This window comes from Mya arenaria, chromosome 16 (genome assembly GCF_026914265.1).
Source record: "Mya arenaria isolate MELC-2E11 chromosome 16, ASM2691426v1".
In the NCBI taxonomy this organism is placed as follows: Eukaryota; Metazoa; Mollusca; class Bivalvia; order Myida; family Myidae; genus Mya; species Mya arenaria.
The window spans coordinates 7,493,658-7,508,693 of NC_069137.1; the positions used below are offsets into that span (position 1 = coordinate 7,493,658).

Consider the following 15,036-nt stretch of genomic DNA (forward strand, 5'->3'; position numbering starts at 1 on the left):
TCCCTGAATGTGCAAAATAAAGTCAGACAGAAAAAGGTTGGCCTCCTTCAGAGGAGACACTATTACTGACAGTATATTTTTCACAGTTGCCGTTATTGCCTTAGCTGTCAGACAGAAATTAATTAGCGGAAGATGTCGACCAAAAGAGGTCAGATTTTCCCAGATATTAAATCCTTGTTTGTTAGATTGCTAACGTGACGGTCATTTCCCTATTTCCTCTCTTTTCAGTCTCAGGAGTCCCGTCATTTACAGACTTTTTCTTCTCCACCGAACCGACAGACGTGATTGGCTACAAAGGGAAATCACTCCGCATGCCTTGCTCCGTCGTCCATGCCAACCGTGGAGCTCCAATCATAGACTGGTACAAAAATGGCGCTAAACTGGACATCAGTCTCGATAGAAGGTGACTGACACAGTCTAAGGGCTTGGAAAAGAAAGTCAATATTCCTAACATTTCCAAGAAGAAAAGGCTCATTTTTATTTACATTTTTAAGATTTGATACATTTTAGTAATAGTGATTGGTATATCATGTTTTTAAGGGAGCACAATAAAAGTTAAACTAGATGGATACAATTTTTTTTTTAAATGCCTGATTATGTTAAACTCAACTTGAATTATCGTAATAAAAGAAAGCAGATGGTTTGGGTAAAGATAAAGAATTTTTAGAAATGGATTAGGCTTTTTTCACTGGGGAAATTGTAGCCACGTAGCTAGTAATGAATTAAATCACCCGTTCATAAAGGTTAATATATTTCCTTTTAGACTCTCCATTGAGGTGGATGGGACCTTGGTTATTTCTGACATTGTGGACAGAAAGGTGGAGACGGACGCTGGCAGCTACCACTGTTCTGCTACATGGGAAGGGCAGATAATTCACTCTAGGAAATGCAGTGTCCAGGTGGCAGGTGAGTTACTTCCCTTTTAAATATGTTAAAGATAACCTAAGGGCAGATAATTAATTCCAGAAAATGCAGTATCCAGGAGGCAGGTGAGAATCTTCCCCTGTTCATGTGTTAAAGATAAGCTAAGGGCAGATAATTCACTCTAGGAAATGCAGTGTCCAGGAGGCAGGTGAGAAACTTCCCCTGTTCATGTGTTAAAGATAAGCTAAGGGCAGATAATTCACTCTAGGAAATGCAGTGTCCAGGAGGCAGGTGAGAAACTTCCCCTGTTCATGTGTTAAAGATAAGCTAAGGGCAGATAATTCACTCCAGAAGATGCAGTGTCTAGGTGAGTTACCGACCTTTTACATGTGTTAAACCTAACCTAAGGGCAGATTATTCACTCTAGAAAATGCAATGTCCAGGAGCCAGGTGAGTAACATCTCCTGTTCTTGTGTTAAATATAACCTAAGGGCATAACCTAAAAAGCAGTGTCCAGGTGGAAGTTGAGTTACTTACCTTTTATATGTGTGAACACTGTTCTCAAAAAGAAATTTGGAAAAATGAAGTAAGTATTTAACAGAGTAAGTAATTGAACCACACAATTTGATGTCCAGGTGGCTAGAGAGTTACTCCCCTTTTATATGTGTGAAGCATATCCTAGGGGAAGTAATTTAACCTTGAAAATACAGTACTCAAACAGCTGTTGAATCTAAGGGAAGATAATTTACTGCAGACAAGGGACAGGCAATTATATACTACATTTTTTAAGGGAGATAACCTACTGCTATAAATTCAATGTTCAAACCACAACTGAGGTTTTTTCCTTTCATTTCAACTAGGACGGTATGACTGGTTTGATAGACATAGCTTGTCTAGCTTTCAAATAGGCAACCATACAATTCTATTTTTTGCTGCATTTGAACAAAAAACCCTTGAAACAAAAAGCATATCCTAATTATCTACCCCTTGTGTTACAGGCATGGAGAGGAATTTCTACATTGAACCAGAAGATGTAGAAGTCTACCTGTCTGACACAGCAATGTTCCAATGTGCTATAGATTCCATACCTGCAGCAAACATATCATGGTTTAAAGGTGAGATTTGATTGGTTGTTATCTTTTAAAACGTTATATTTGATTGGCGTTATGGTTACAGATGTTACATTTGATTTGATTGACTGTCATGGTTTTCGATGTTATGGTTTGATTGGCTGTTATGGATTAAAGGTTGTTTTTGATTGGCTGTCATGCTTTGAGGTTAGATTTGATTGGCTGTTGTGGATTAAAGATTGCGTTTGATTGGCTGTTATGGATTAAAGGTTGCATTTGATTGGCTGTTATGGATTAAAAGTTGTGTTCGATTGGTTTACCCTCTTGTGGTCATGGTTTGAATGACTATAGGGAATGTTTTGAAGTGCTATATTTGCTATATACATATATGTCAGTTTAAAAAATGTGCACATGTGATATTTACAGACAACCAACCAGTCAGTGATAGACCAGGAAAGTTTCGAAGCTACCCAGAGGGGGTGTTAGAGATCTACAATGTGGAATTCGGGGACCTGGGCTCGTATTTATGCTCTGCCGAGGGTGTGGAACGCAGTCGGAGGAGCCCGGAGGTGAAACTGTCACAGAAAAGAGCGGGTAGGTATTGTAGGTTGGCTAAATGAAAATACATTGAAGGGTTTTTGCCTGGGCTTGCATTGAGCATTTGAAAGTGGAAGTTTGATCATCCTCGCCATTACTTTTGCATTAAATTTTATTTTCTCCAAACACAGAAGTTCCAGTCTCTCAAACATAATAAAAAAAAATATTATTGTACAACAATTCTGACAAAATAGCAATTAACTTGCTTCTAGATATGCTTCTAGATATGCTTCTAGATATGCTTCTAGATATGCTTCTAGATATGCTTCTAGATATGCCAAGTTTATTCAGACAATAAAGTTAACTGAAAACTAAATGTATAAAGTTAATTAAGTTAGGAAATGACTTAAGATGCTTTATAAAAGCCAGCCTTGATTTGTCAAAAAAACACCCAAAAAGTCAATGCATTGTCATAGATTAAGGTTAATGTTTTTTTACTGTTACAGTGAACAGTCAGAGATTATTTTTAGCAAGATTTCAATTGAATAAGTTTCAAGTATTTCCATATATTTTGAAGAATGCCTTCATTTCCTTTCCTTATTACAGTGATCAGCGACGAATTTGAAGGAAACATTCCGGATTTCACCCTGAAACCACGTGACACGTCCACCCTGGTGGGGTCAAAGGTCATTCTCTTCTGTGGCTCATTTGGTCTCGGCTCCGACATGAGCAAGCCTACGATAACATGGCTGAAAAATGAGAGAGAAATAGACTTGTAAGTATTTGTTTTTAAACTACTGTCAGAGCTACATGTAGCTACGTAGAGCTTTGTTATCACAATGTTATGGATGTGTCAAAGTCTTTTCAAATGTGTTGTCAGTTGGGTTTAATTGTAAATTTATTTCAGTTATTTTTCAAGGTCCCATCAACATCTAATTTTTGACTGTTACAGTAGTTTATTGTAGCTTTATTGTGAAAAGAAAGCATTAGGATGTTTGAAGTCTGCTTCATGTCCATTTTCTAGCTTGGAACCAGTACTGGTGCCCATTTTTGGGGTTAGAAGCAGATTAACTGTACTGGTGCCCATATTCTGTGTTGGAACCAGTACTGGTGCCCATTTTCTGGGTATGAACTAGTTCTAGTGCCCATTTTTTCTGGGTTTAAACTAGTACTGGTGCCCATTTTCTGTGTTGGAACTAGTACTGGTGCCCATATTCTGTGTTGGAACTAGTACCGGTGCCCATTTTCTGGGTTGGAACCAGTACCGGTGCCCATTTTCTGTGTTGGAACCAGTACCGGTGCCCATTTTCTGGGTTGGAACCAGTACCGGTGCCCATTTTCTGGGTTGGAACCAGTACCGGTGCCCATTTTCTGGGTTGGAACCAGTACCGGTGCCCATTTTCTGGGTTGGAACCAGTACCGGTGCCCATTTTCTGGGTATGAACTAGTTCTAGTGCCCATTTTTCTGCGTTTAAACTAGTACCGGTGCCCATTTTGAATAACCTGTTTACAAAGTAAATGATGCCAGCCTTGCATTCACAATTCATTTTAGGAATCACCCCCGAATGAATAATTGTGGTGCAATTTTAACATATGCTCTGGTTAAATGTAATCAGTGAAAAAGTTGGGAAAATTAGAGAGACACATAGAAACAGAAGCTGTATTTAATTTTTGTGTTTGTGTGAAACTTCATACATTTCTGTCCCATAGGCATCTTTCTTTGATAGTTCAGTTATGCTGCAGTCAAATTATACAACAATGGATGGCAATAGTGTTAAAATGATAAGATTATTTTTTCAGGTTTGTGAATTTTAGTGAATATTGTTCATTGTTATAGCGAGTATGGACGAATTCAGGCTATTTTAACACTGGTGAATGTTGAAGCTTATTCAGTATTGATATGATGCACATTTGTAGAAACAAGGACGGGCGGGTTACGATGATCGGTGGAGGGAACCTGCAGATTTTGGACGTTAAATACTCCAACCTCGAGGGTCAGGAATCCGATGACGCTACGTATACGTGCCGGGCGGAGAATGACGTCGATTCCAGCGATGCAGAGGCTCGATTAGAAGTTTTAGGTAATACACAATGTACAATCGACCGATTTAAAATTTGTTAAAGTTAACAATATATAAATGGCCTTGTTCTTATTTTTTTAAGGTGAACTATTGCATGTTGTGGATATGTTTAATTTAACAAAGCACTGCTAAAACAGTTAATTGAAATTGTGTAAAAAAAAATGCAGATCATTAACTGTATGGCTATGAAACCATGAAGCTAGTAAAGATTTGAATGTTAAGTTAAACAATGACCATGTTAACAACATAATTAAATTTAACAAGTTCTGACAATAGCCGGACTTTCTACTTGAACACACACTTCCTGGTAACAATGCCAGAAGGTATAAAATCATGTTATATTTAATTGTGGCTTCGTTTGTTCTGGTATTAAAGGGGGCTAGACACCAGATGGTCCAAAATTGGCAAATACTGTATTTCCATAAAACAATTAGGCCTAAAAAAAAATACATTTGGTTCGGGTTACCCGACCCTACCTACGGAATAGGCGCCGACCCTAACGTTTTTATAGTCAGTTTGAAAAAAAAATGAAAAACTAAAAAAAAAAAAAAAAAAATTTCTTGTTTTTTTTTTTCGCTTTTCAATATGTAGTTTAAAACCTTAATTGCTTATATAGAAGATAACTTTAACACCATTCTCCAATGATGAAAATGACATTCTTATATAAAGCCTAATAAAAAAAAAAAATAAAAAAAAAATAAAAAGCCTACCTACCCTACCTATTTTTGAAAAGGATGTAACCCTAACCAAACAAAATTTTTTTAGGCCTTATTGTCAATACCATCTAGTCTGAGACACCGATAATATATTATTTTATATGATTAAAATAATATTTTGTCATTGTCTCAGCTGAGTTCAACCGTTGAAAAATAGCGTATAATGGTTTCCCTGATTATAGTGTGTATATTGATGAGTACAGATTCATATATCAACGCTATTTTTGACTTAACTGGTATTTACAATGTAGAGAAACCCAGTTCATTTTTGATTTGGAAAAATACACAAAATCTTCCAAAGCCTTAACAGCTGTGAATTATCAGTAATAAAGATTCAATGCATTGTGCACAACTATATCAAATTTATGTAAGATTTTGACAATTTTTTTTTTTTCTTACAGGTGTATCATCTGATATTTATTCCCTTTAAATAGGAATAATTTGGATATGTTTTGAATGTTCACTTACTTTTGCCAATTGTTATATTTTTACCCATAAGTTTTTTTTATTTAAATCTTTCTTATTTTAAGTCCAAATTTTTCGCACTCAGATATTTATGAAAAAAAAAATAATTTAAGTTTGAAAATGGTTGAGTGGCCCCTTTAATTTAAGGTTCAATTAGGTCACTGGAACCAGACATGCTTTTTGCTTTAGCCTAAGTGAAAAAACAACAAGATTGACCTCAAGACAATTAGTTGAACTCATTTCATACACCTGTGTTATATCGCTCTTGTTTTCATTTCTGTCCTCGGTTTTTCCAGTTCCCCCAGTGTTCACCACCCAGCCACAGAATCTGTTTGCCAATGAGAAACGCGACATCATCGTACCATGTCAGGCATCAGGGCATCCGAAACCAAAAATTACTTGGTACAAAAATGGCGAAATAATCGCGGGCGAGGCGGGCGATTATGTCCGTGTGATTGAGGACGAAAATTTACAGTTCCTCGGACTGGTTATGTCGGATTCTGGATACTACCAGTGTTTTGCTGAGAATTCTGTCGGAACCATTCAGGCGACAATGCAGCTGAAAGTTGTACAACAAAGTAAGTAGAATAAGTTTGTGTTGTTTTGTTTGAATGAAGCTTTAAGGGGTAGCCACCAGTCATTGTCAACTCTAACTAAAGTACTATGTGTTGCAGCATTTTATTAAAAAGACTTTCAGGGGTAGCCACCATTTGTTGTCAACTCTAACTCAATAAGTGTGTTTTAATGTTCCATTTGAATGTAAACATTTAAGGGGTAGCCACTATTCATTGTCAACTCTAACTCAATAAGTGTGTTTTAATGTTCCATTTGAATGTAAACATTTAAGGGGTAGCCACTATTCATTGTCAACTCTAACTCAATAAGTGTGTTTTAATGTTCCATTTGAATGTAAACATTTAAGGGGTAGCCACCATTCATTGTCAACTCTAACTCAATAAGTGTGTTTTAATGTTCCATTTGAATGTAAACATTTAAGGGGTTCCCACCATTCATTGTCAACTCTAACTCAATAAGTGTGTTTTAATGTTCCATTTGAATGTAAACATTTAAGGGGTTCCCACCATTCATTGTGAACTCTAACTCAATAAGTGTGTTTTTAATGTTCCATTTGAATGTAAACCTTTAAGGGGTAGCCACCATTCATTGTCAACTCTAACTCAATAAGTGTGTTTTAATGTTCCATTTGAATGTAAACCTTTAAGGGCTAGCCACCATTCATTGTCAACTCTAACTCAATAAGTGTGTTTTAATGTTCCATTTGAATGTAAACCTTTAAGGGCTAGCCACCATTCATTGTCAACTCTAACTCAATAAGTGTGTTTTAATGTTCCATTTGAATGTAAACATTTAAGGGGTAGCCACCATTCATTGTCAACTCTAACTCAATAAGTGTGTTTTAATGTTCCATTTGAATGTAAACATTTAAGGGGTAGCCACCATTCATTGTCAACTCTAACTCAATAAGTGTGTTTTAATGTTCCATTTGAATGTAAACCTTTAAGGGCTAGCCACCATCCATTGTCAACTCTAACTCAATAAGTGTGTTTTAATGTTCCATTTGAATGTAAACCTTTAAGGGCTAGCCACCATCCATTGTCAACTCTAACTCAATAAGTGTGTTTTAATGTTCCATTTGAATGTAAACATTTAAGGGCTAGCCACCATCCATTGTCAACTCTAACTCAATAAGTGTGTTTTAATGTTCCATTTGAATGTAAACATTTAAGGGCTAGCCACCATTCATTGTCAACTCTAACTCAATAAGTGTGTTTTAATGTTCCATTTGAATGTAAACATTTAAGGGGTTCCCACCATTCAATACTAACACTTACTTAAGTGTCTTATAAGACATTAATGTGTGTTGTGTTGTTTATTTGAATAAAATTTTAAGGGGTAGCAACAGTTCATTGTCAACTATCCATTAGTGTGTATTTTGATGTTTGATTTGAATGTAAACTTTTAAGGGGTAGCCACCATTAATTGTCAACTCTTATTCAAGTGCCTTATAAGACATTAATGTGTGCTGTGATATTTCATTTGAATATTCATTTTAAGGAGTCGTTCAATAGCTATGCATAGCTAATGTCACTCGGTTATGTCATACCGACTGAAAATAAAATTTGATTTGATTTGATTTGAAGGAATAGCCATGTATTCCATTGTAAACACTAACTAAAGTGTCTAATAAAACATTATTTATAAGACTGTCTGTTTTATGAAGAAAAACGTTTGGCCTATTGTCAAAGCTTTGGTGTGATCGATGTGCAGAAACTAACCTTTGTCGTAACTAAGAAATTTTTATAAGGGTTAGGGTTAGGTAAAAAAATGAAATAAACGTTTTAAGGTATTAAAATTGCACTTGGTTTACTTGCTTCTAAGGACAATATGCACATCTAGGCCGTTATTCATAAAACATTTTAAGTCCTTTCTTAACTTCAGTTGATTTTCTAAAATGTTCATAGTCAAATTAACATAGTCATAGTCAAGTGTGTGTATACCATGATATAAATTGCATAAAAAATGCTTAGTCGGAAGGCAACATTTTTTGATGAAAATGAGTATATTATTAAGTTATTATATCAAATAACCAGTGAAATACTTATCTTAGGAATTGAACTAAGATGTTTTGTGAATACAGGGCCTTATTGTTGCAATGCCAGTAACATTTTACTTTCATGACTTTTATATTTGTAAGCTTGCCTCTTGTTTAACTGAGTTAAAGAACAGACCAGCATTGGTGTTCGCTATGCAGCACAGCACACTTGTTGTTGATAAACAGATGAATTCCCCATCCATTTTCATAAAACTGTTTCAATGCTTATGATAGTTAAGGTTTCCAGCTTGATTCGATATTTATGTTTCATTCTGAAGTACCAATACATTTATTATCTTTATTTTGTATTATCTTTTGTTGACCTATATTTATGATTATTTTTTATATTTTCTTATGCTTTGCTTTGCTTTATTTTCTTGGTGTTTGTTCCCCTTTAGGTTCAATTTACTTTGAGTTCATTTTCTTTTCTTTTCATACTTTTTTCTTAAGTTCCTTTTTCCTTTTTGTTCATTTATTTTCTTTTTCTTTGAGTTCATTTTTCCTTTTTGTTCATTTATTTTCTTTGTGTTCATTTCAGACTCCCCATTACCCATAAGTCCTAGCACTCCCTCTATATATTACCACGTTCAACGCTCAGGTGCATACAGTGCAACGAACCCCGATGACGTTCCATCCCAGCCCACCAGTTTGATGGTTGCGATTGTTTCTACCAGATATGTCACACTCACATGGTCAGAACCCGACAGAATCGGGCCGTCAGAGATTATTGCGTACATGATCAAATGGGTGGAGACTGGCTCGGAAAGGTGGGTTCCGTTACAGCTTAATGAATAATTAACTACAACCCACAGTCCCCTAGGTGGGTTCTGTAAGAACTAACTGAATAACTAATTACATCCCCCCCACCCCTCAATTTTTTTTTGAAGATTGCAAAAATGATTTTAAAACAATGTTAATTCATTAGGGATGATAACAAGAACGGTGACGGTGAGGGCAACTACAGAAACGACAATGATAATGACTATAATGACAACGACAACCAAGATGGTGATGATGACAATGATACCGTTAACAGCAACCACAGTGTTGACTTAGATGATCATAATGATGTTGACTATGTTAATAACGGCAACAGAAGACGATGATGACAACAATGATAATGTTGACAGCAACCACAGTGTTGACTATGATGATGATGATGATGACTATGTAAACAATGACAACAAAGATGATGATAGCATTGTTATATATAACTGCTGACAAAAAATTGATCACAGATTTTTATATTTAAGTTCAAAAATTAATGTTTTTTGCATTTTACTTAAACCATTAGTAACGGTTTAAGCCATAAAACATTAATTTTCGAATAGAAAATATGAAAATCCTTCGAAAATGAATGTTATATGGCTTAAGACAGTTTAAGAAAATTGCATTAAACATCCACTTTTTAACTTAAATATAAAATCTGTGATCTTATTTTTGTCAGCAGTCTCATATAACTGATTTGGATGGATTTTCGCAAAAATTGGCTCGTTCCAAGACAAAAATAAAAAAAGTTGTAAAAACGTTCAATTTGTGAGAGTGTAGCTTTAATATAGCAACATTCATCTAAAAATATTTCTGTATTTATTTAGAAAAAAATGGGGGGGGGGGGGGGGGGGGGGGGGGAAATAAGCCATCATCTGTGCCTTCCACATTGGGGGGAAAGAAAACTGTGAATATTAATATTCCAAGCTGATCTTAGGGCAAATGTATTTACTTTTTTATGTCAACACTATAGTGTTATATAAGTGATCTGGTTAATTTTTCAAGAAATTTGTCAGATTTACAGCCCTTTTGTAATACTAAGTTATCATGATAATTTTTATGGTTGTGATAGTTAAAAAAAATCATTCTTTTTTTTAATCAAGAAAACTTTGTCTACTGATTTATAAGGAATGTTTGGGTACAATTAACAACTTTTTGCTTTGGGAAACAGCCTTCAGAAGATATATTACTTATAAAAGCTGCAAAGTGTCACTGTATTAAATGTTGAATTTAATGTTTTGTCCCTCCAGAGAGAGAGTGACGAACACTACACAACGAGAGGTGAACATTCTCCACCTGAGGCCCAACTCAGAGTACCAGTTCTGGGTGTCGGCATTTAACCGATACGGGGGAACTATTGTACCAGCGAATATAAAAATCCGGACACAAGAAGAAGGTGGGTGTGGCAGAGTTATGTCCCTTGAACTGTTGTAGAGTTGTCATCCCTGAGACAAAGACTGTTTTCTTAAAATGCTCAAAGCTTGTGTTCATTGAACTGTTGTAGAGTTGTCACCCCTGAGTTAAAGAATGTTTTTTTTACATTACTCAGATGTTATGTCCCTTGAACTGTTTCAGAGTTATTTTCGTAAATGCTCAGATTTTGTGTTCATTGGACTGCTGAAGAGTTATACCGAGATAAAAAAGTATTTTCTCAAATTTTCCGATTTATTTTTTGCCAAGTACACACATGGGGATGTTAGGTTAAGGCAGAGTAAAGCTCAGATTTTTTGTACCATGAACTGTTTTAAAGTTATTGCCCCTGGACAAAAATCTTTGCATAGCAGACACTATTAGGTGATTAGGTGAGGATATAAGGTTTAAGCTGAGTAATGTTGATTGAATTATTATAGAGTTATTTTCCTTTATTTACATTATGTTGATTTATTTTGTCAGTATGATCAACATGAATTTTATATATGTTGAATAACTCCCCTTTACTGAACCACAAAATAAACGAGGAATCATGCAGTTTTTTTGCCATGCTTTAAAGTTATGAGTTACCTCCCTTTTACATCAGAAGTTACTTCCCTTTACAGATGATGTGCCTACAGAACCACAGAATGTTCAAGCTGTGCCGTTATCGCCCAAGAGCGTTGAATTAACGTGGGAACTTCCGACCCAGACCAAGGGGAGATTGCTCAACTACGCTATCTTCTACTATACAGACAACGGAGTGGAGGAGGATCAGGAGGTCTGTCATGTTTATACAATGAAAATACACATCTTGTGGCTAGTTTGAACATTGAATTGTTTTGATTGGTTAATATCTATCCAAAAAATTCATATAAACCAATGAAATCAATTCAATGTGCAAACTAGCCACAAGATGTGTATTTTCATTTTAATTGACCAATAAACTTTTTCGATAAATTTGACCAGATCAAATATTAACCACTTTAATATAATAAGCTGCAGGGCCTTTTTTATGTGTCCTCAATAGCATTACATACACATACAGCAATGATAACGTTGAAAACTGATCCTGAAGTTATTATTGAGAGCTTACATTGTTATTTGTTGGTAAAGGAGGTCTGTCATGTTTATACAATGAAAATAAACATCAGGCCCCAGTATCCAGACACTTCTTATACTTAACATGCTTAGGCCAAAAAAAATACCTGTACAAGGGGGTGGGATGGGGGGGATGGACAGTTTTTAGCAAGGGTAAACAGCCCTTCAGAAGGCAGTGTATTGCACCAAAAAAAATTCACTGAATTGGCATAAACATCAATGTAAGTTGAGGACTGATCCTGAAGTCAATATTGAGGGCTTTCATATTGTTGTTGGTTTGTTTGTAAAATTATTCGTTTTGCTGTACATTTGTATTAGTTATTGCAAAAAGCACCTTGATCTGGATAAAAGAAGCTTTCAAAGGTCTAATGCCAATAAAGCTGTACTCTCCCAGATTGACCATTTCTACAACTTCTTATTTTTTGTCTTGAAATGAGCCAAACTTTGCGTAAAAGTCTGAAACCTGTGATATAAGACTGCTGACAAAAGATCAGATCGCATTTTTTAATATTTCGTTAAAAAATTGATGTTTTTATGGCTAAAAGCTTTACTCACACAAAAAGAGTTTTTTGGCAGTTTTCCAGACAATTGAGACCTGTTCTGTGGTTAGTTTTCTTGTGAAACTAAACTGAAATCTTTGATGCCAAAATCAACTAATTCTAAGACAAACAATAAAAATGTTGTCAAATTGTCCAATTTGTGACAGTGCAGCTTTAACCATGCTTGGGGTATGAATGCATTTTACACAATCAAAATGTTCAGGGTTGGAAGTTTTGATCGATCATCATTCTTGATATATAAGAATCATTTCTCACATTATTATCATCAATGGCGTCTCATTTTTAAGCATCTCTCATTGAATCTTTACCAACTTGGTCACAATGTTAATGGGCTCCACAATACCTCTGCCAAATTTGGTTAAAATAGGTGCATAATTTTATAAACACCAAAACATGATGTTAAAAATAAATATGTATTGTTTCTATGGAAAGAAATTGAAGACAAGTTTAGAAAAAACGTTTCTCCAAAGTAAAAAATAAAATTGGTTGAACGTAACTACTGTGTACTTGATAAAATGACAATATCCTGTGTAACAATATTTGCGAGGACAATGCAGTGAAAATATAAACAATAAAATGTAGATCAAGTAGATCCGGCATGTTCAGCCTGTATTTGAAATCATAAACCATTCAGCTTCAAAACCTATAAATATACTAACCAATGGTCGGAGATGGATAAATATACTAGCCAATGGTCGGAGATGGATAAATATACTAGCCAATGGTCGGAGATGGATAAATATACTAGCCAATGGTCGGAGATGGATAAATATACTAGCCAATGGTTGGAGATGGATAAATATACTAGCCAATGGTCGGAGATGGATAAATATACTAGCCAATGGTCGGAGATGGTGTAACCATGCTTTGATTATCAATCATTTGTTTATTAAAAGAGATAAGGCATGTAACAATGAGAAAGCAGTTCCCAATTGGTGTAATAAAGCATGTAACAATGAGAAAGTAGTTCCCAATTGGTGTAATAAAGCATGTAACAATGAGAAAGCAGTTCCCAATTGGTGTAATAAAGCATGTAACAATGAGAAAGCAGTTCCTAATTGGTGTAATAAAGCATGTAACAATGGGAAAGCAGTTCCCAATTGGTGTAATACAGCATGTAACAATGATAAAGCAGTTCCCAATTGGTGTAATAAAGCATGTAACAATGGGAAAGCAGTTCCCAATTGGTGTAATAAAGCATTTAACAATGAGAAAGCAGTTCCCAATTGGTGTAATAAAGCATGTAACAATGAGAAAGCAGTTCCCAATTGGTGTAATAAAGCATGTAACAATGAGAAAGCAGTTCCCAATTGGTGTAATTTTTTCTTTAATTCTCTCAATAAACATGGGCGATTGTTTTTCCACAGGTTCATGTTGACAGCTCGAAAACAGAGCACCTGTTTACTGACCTAGAAGAATACACTGAGTATACATTCCGGGTTGTCGCTAACAACACTAACGGTGTGGGGCTGGCCTCGCCTGAAGTTACAGCACGGACGTTCTCAGACATGCCATCAGACATGCCACAAAACTTCACCCTGGAGACAGCGAGCTCTACGGTAAGATCTGGAATAATATGTAAACTTTGATAGGTTTTCTGTTGAGTTTATATCTATAATGGTAATATTATAATGATATAAACTTGAACAAATTTAGCAGACGACATTTTTTAAATGAAATGGCAAAACCACTGTTTATTTGAGGAACTTCAAAATGCAGTAATTACTCTGAAAATTTAGTAGAGTTTAACCTATTTTTATGAAAATTTAATAGTTTCTTACCCCCTTATTTAGAGCCTCGTTGTGAGATGGCAGCCTCCATTATTACAACACTGCAATGGAAAAATCACCGGTTACAAGATCCGCTACAAGAAGAAGGGCGCCAAGCAGGGTGCAACAGTCACAACTGCAGGAGATCGAGTGCTTTACGCGCTGACTGACTTACGGAAAGACACGCAATATCAAGTCAGAATCTCTGCCCAGACAGTGAACGGCAGTGGACCTCCGACAAATTGGTTAAATGGCAAGACTTATGCCGATGATCTCGATGGTTAGTGAGAAGGTTCAGTTTTATCTAAAAATAACCTCATTGTGTTGTAACAGTTGTTTTATTTTCCTGATGTTTTTTATGAAAGTATTTTCTAGGTGTTCAACCAAGCGTGAAGTTGCTGATCATGAAATTAGAATCATGTTTTGTTTATCATGATTTCTTTTATTTTTTTACAGAATCCCACGTCCCGGAGATGCCAGACCGTCTAGTCGTCCGTCCCGGCACAAACTCCCTGATTGTGCAGTGGGTCCCTAACAGGCGTTCACAGTACCTCGTGCGAGGGTATTACCTTGGTTACGGCAAGGGCATTCCCGATGTGTACCGCCAACTGTTTGATGCAACCACGTTCTTCTATACAATTGAAAATCTGCGTAAGTTTTGTTTAAAAATATTTTTCAAAGTTCTTCTCTTAAATTAATATAACATTGTTAAGATTGATTGCTGTTTTCATCTTGCCTGTTTTTAGATGAAGTTGAGGTATTGTCGTAGCCTCTGGGTTTTCTAGATGTCAATGATTTTTTTTGTAAATATTTTAGCCTTGCAAATTGGGGGAAAAAAGTCGCGATTGGGAAAAACACAAAATCAAAACAAAATAGCAAATTTTTTGATATAATGGCAAATACACAGTCATGTTTCCTTTTTTTTATGCATACATTATGATGTGAAAGAGTTAGTCTTGTCAAGATTTTGCTTATTTTTGACGAAATTCATTGTTTTTTGTTTTATTTATCAACATAATCTGCATTTATCAAATTAGGAGAAAATATATTTTTTTGGTGGAAAAATGGGCATTTTTTTCAC

General features: G+C 35.5%; 1 protein-coding gene across 7 annotated transcripts in view; it reads left to right on the forward strand.

Annotated features, from left to right (window-relative positions):
• The window catches only part of LOC128221379 (neogenin-like), a 96,648-nt gene that overhangs the window by 49,315 nt on the left and 32,297 nt on the right, over positions 1 to 15,036 (forward strand). For 6 of the 7 annotated variants that reach the window (XM_052929989.1, XM_052929988.1, XM_052929991.1 and 3 more), the window contains exons 4-16: positions 229 to 403; positions 764 to 906; positions 1,863 to 1,979; positions 2,361 to 2,528; positions 3,078 to 3,246; positions 4,389 to 4,552; positions 6,030 to 6,311; positions 8,886 to 9,114; positions 10,366 to 10,511; positions 11,152 to 11,306; positions 13,554 to 13,745; positions 13,980 to 14,235; positions 14,412 to 14,606. In XM_052929989.1, coding sequence (XP_052785949.1) covers positions 229 to 403; positions 764 to 906; positions 1,863 to 1,979; positions 2,361 to 2,528; positions 3,078 to 3,246; positions 4,389 to 4,552; positions 6,030 to 6,311; positions 8,886 to 9,114; positions 10,366 to 10,511; positions 11,152 to 11,306; positions 13,554 to 13,745; positions 13,980 to 14,235; positions 14,412 to 14,606 — 2,391 coding nt within the window. The remainder of the gene's footprint in view (positions 1 to 228; positions 404 to 763; positions 907 to 1,862; positions 1,980 to 2,360; positions 2,529 to 3,077; positions 3,247 to 4,388; positions 4,553 to 6,029; positions 6,312 to 8,885; positions 9,115 to 10,365; positions 10,512 to 11,151; positions 11,307 to 13,553; positions 13,746 to 13,979; positions 14,236 to 14,411; positions 14,607 to 15,036) is intronic. The other variant, XM_052929992.1, reaches the window with a different exon arrangement.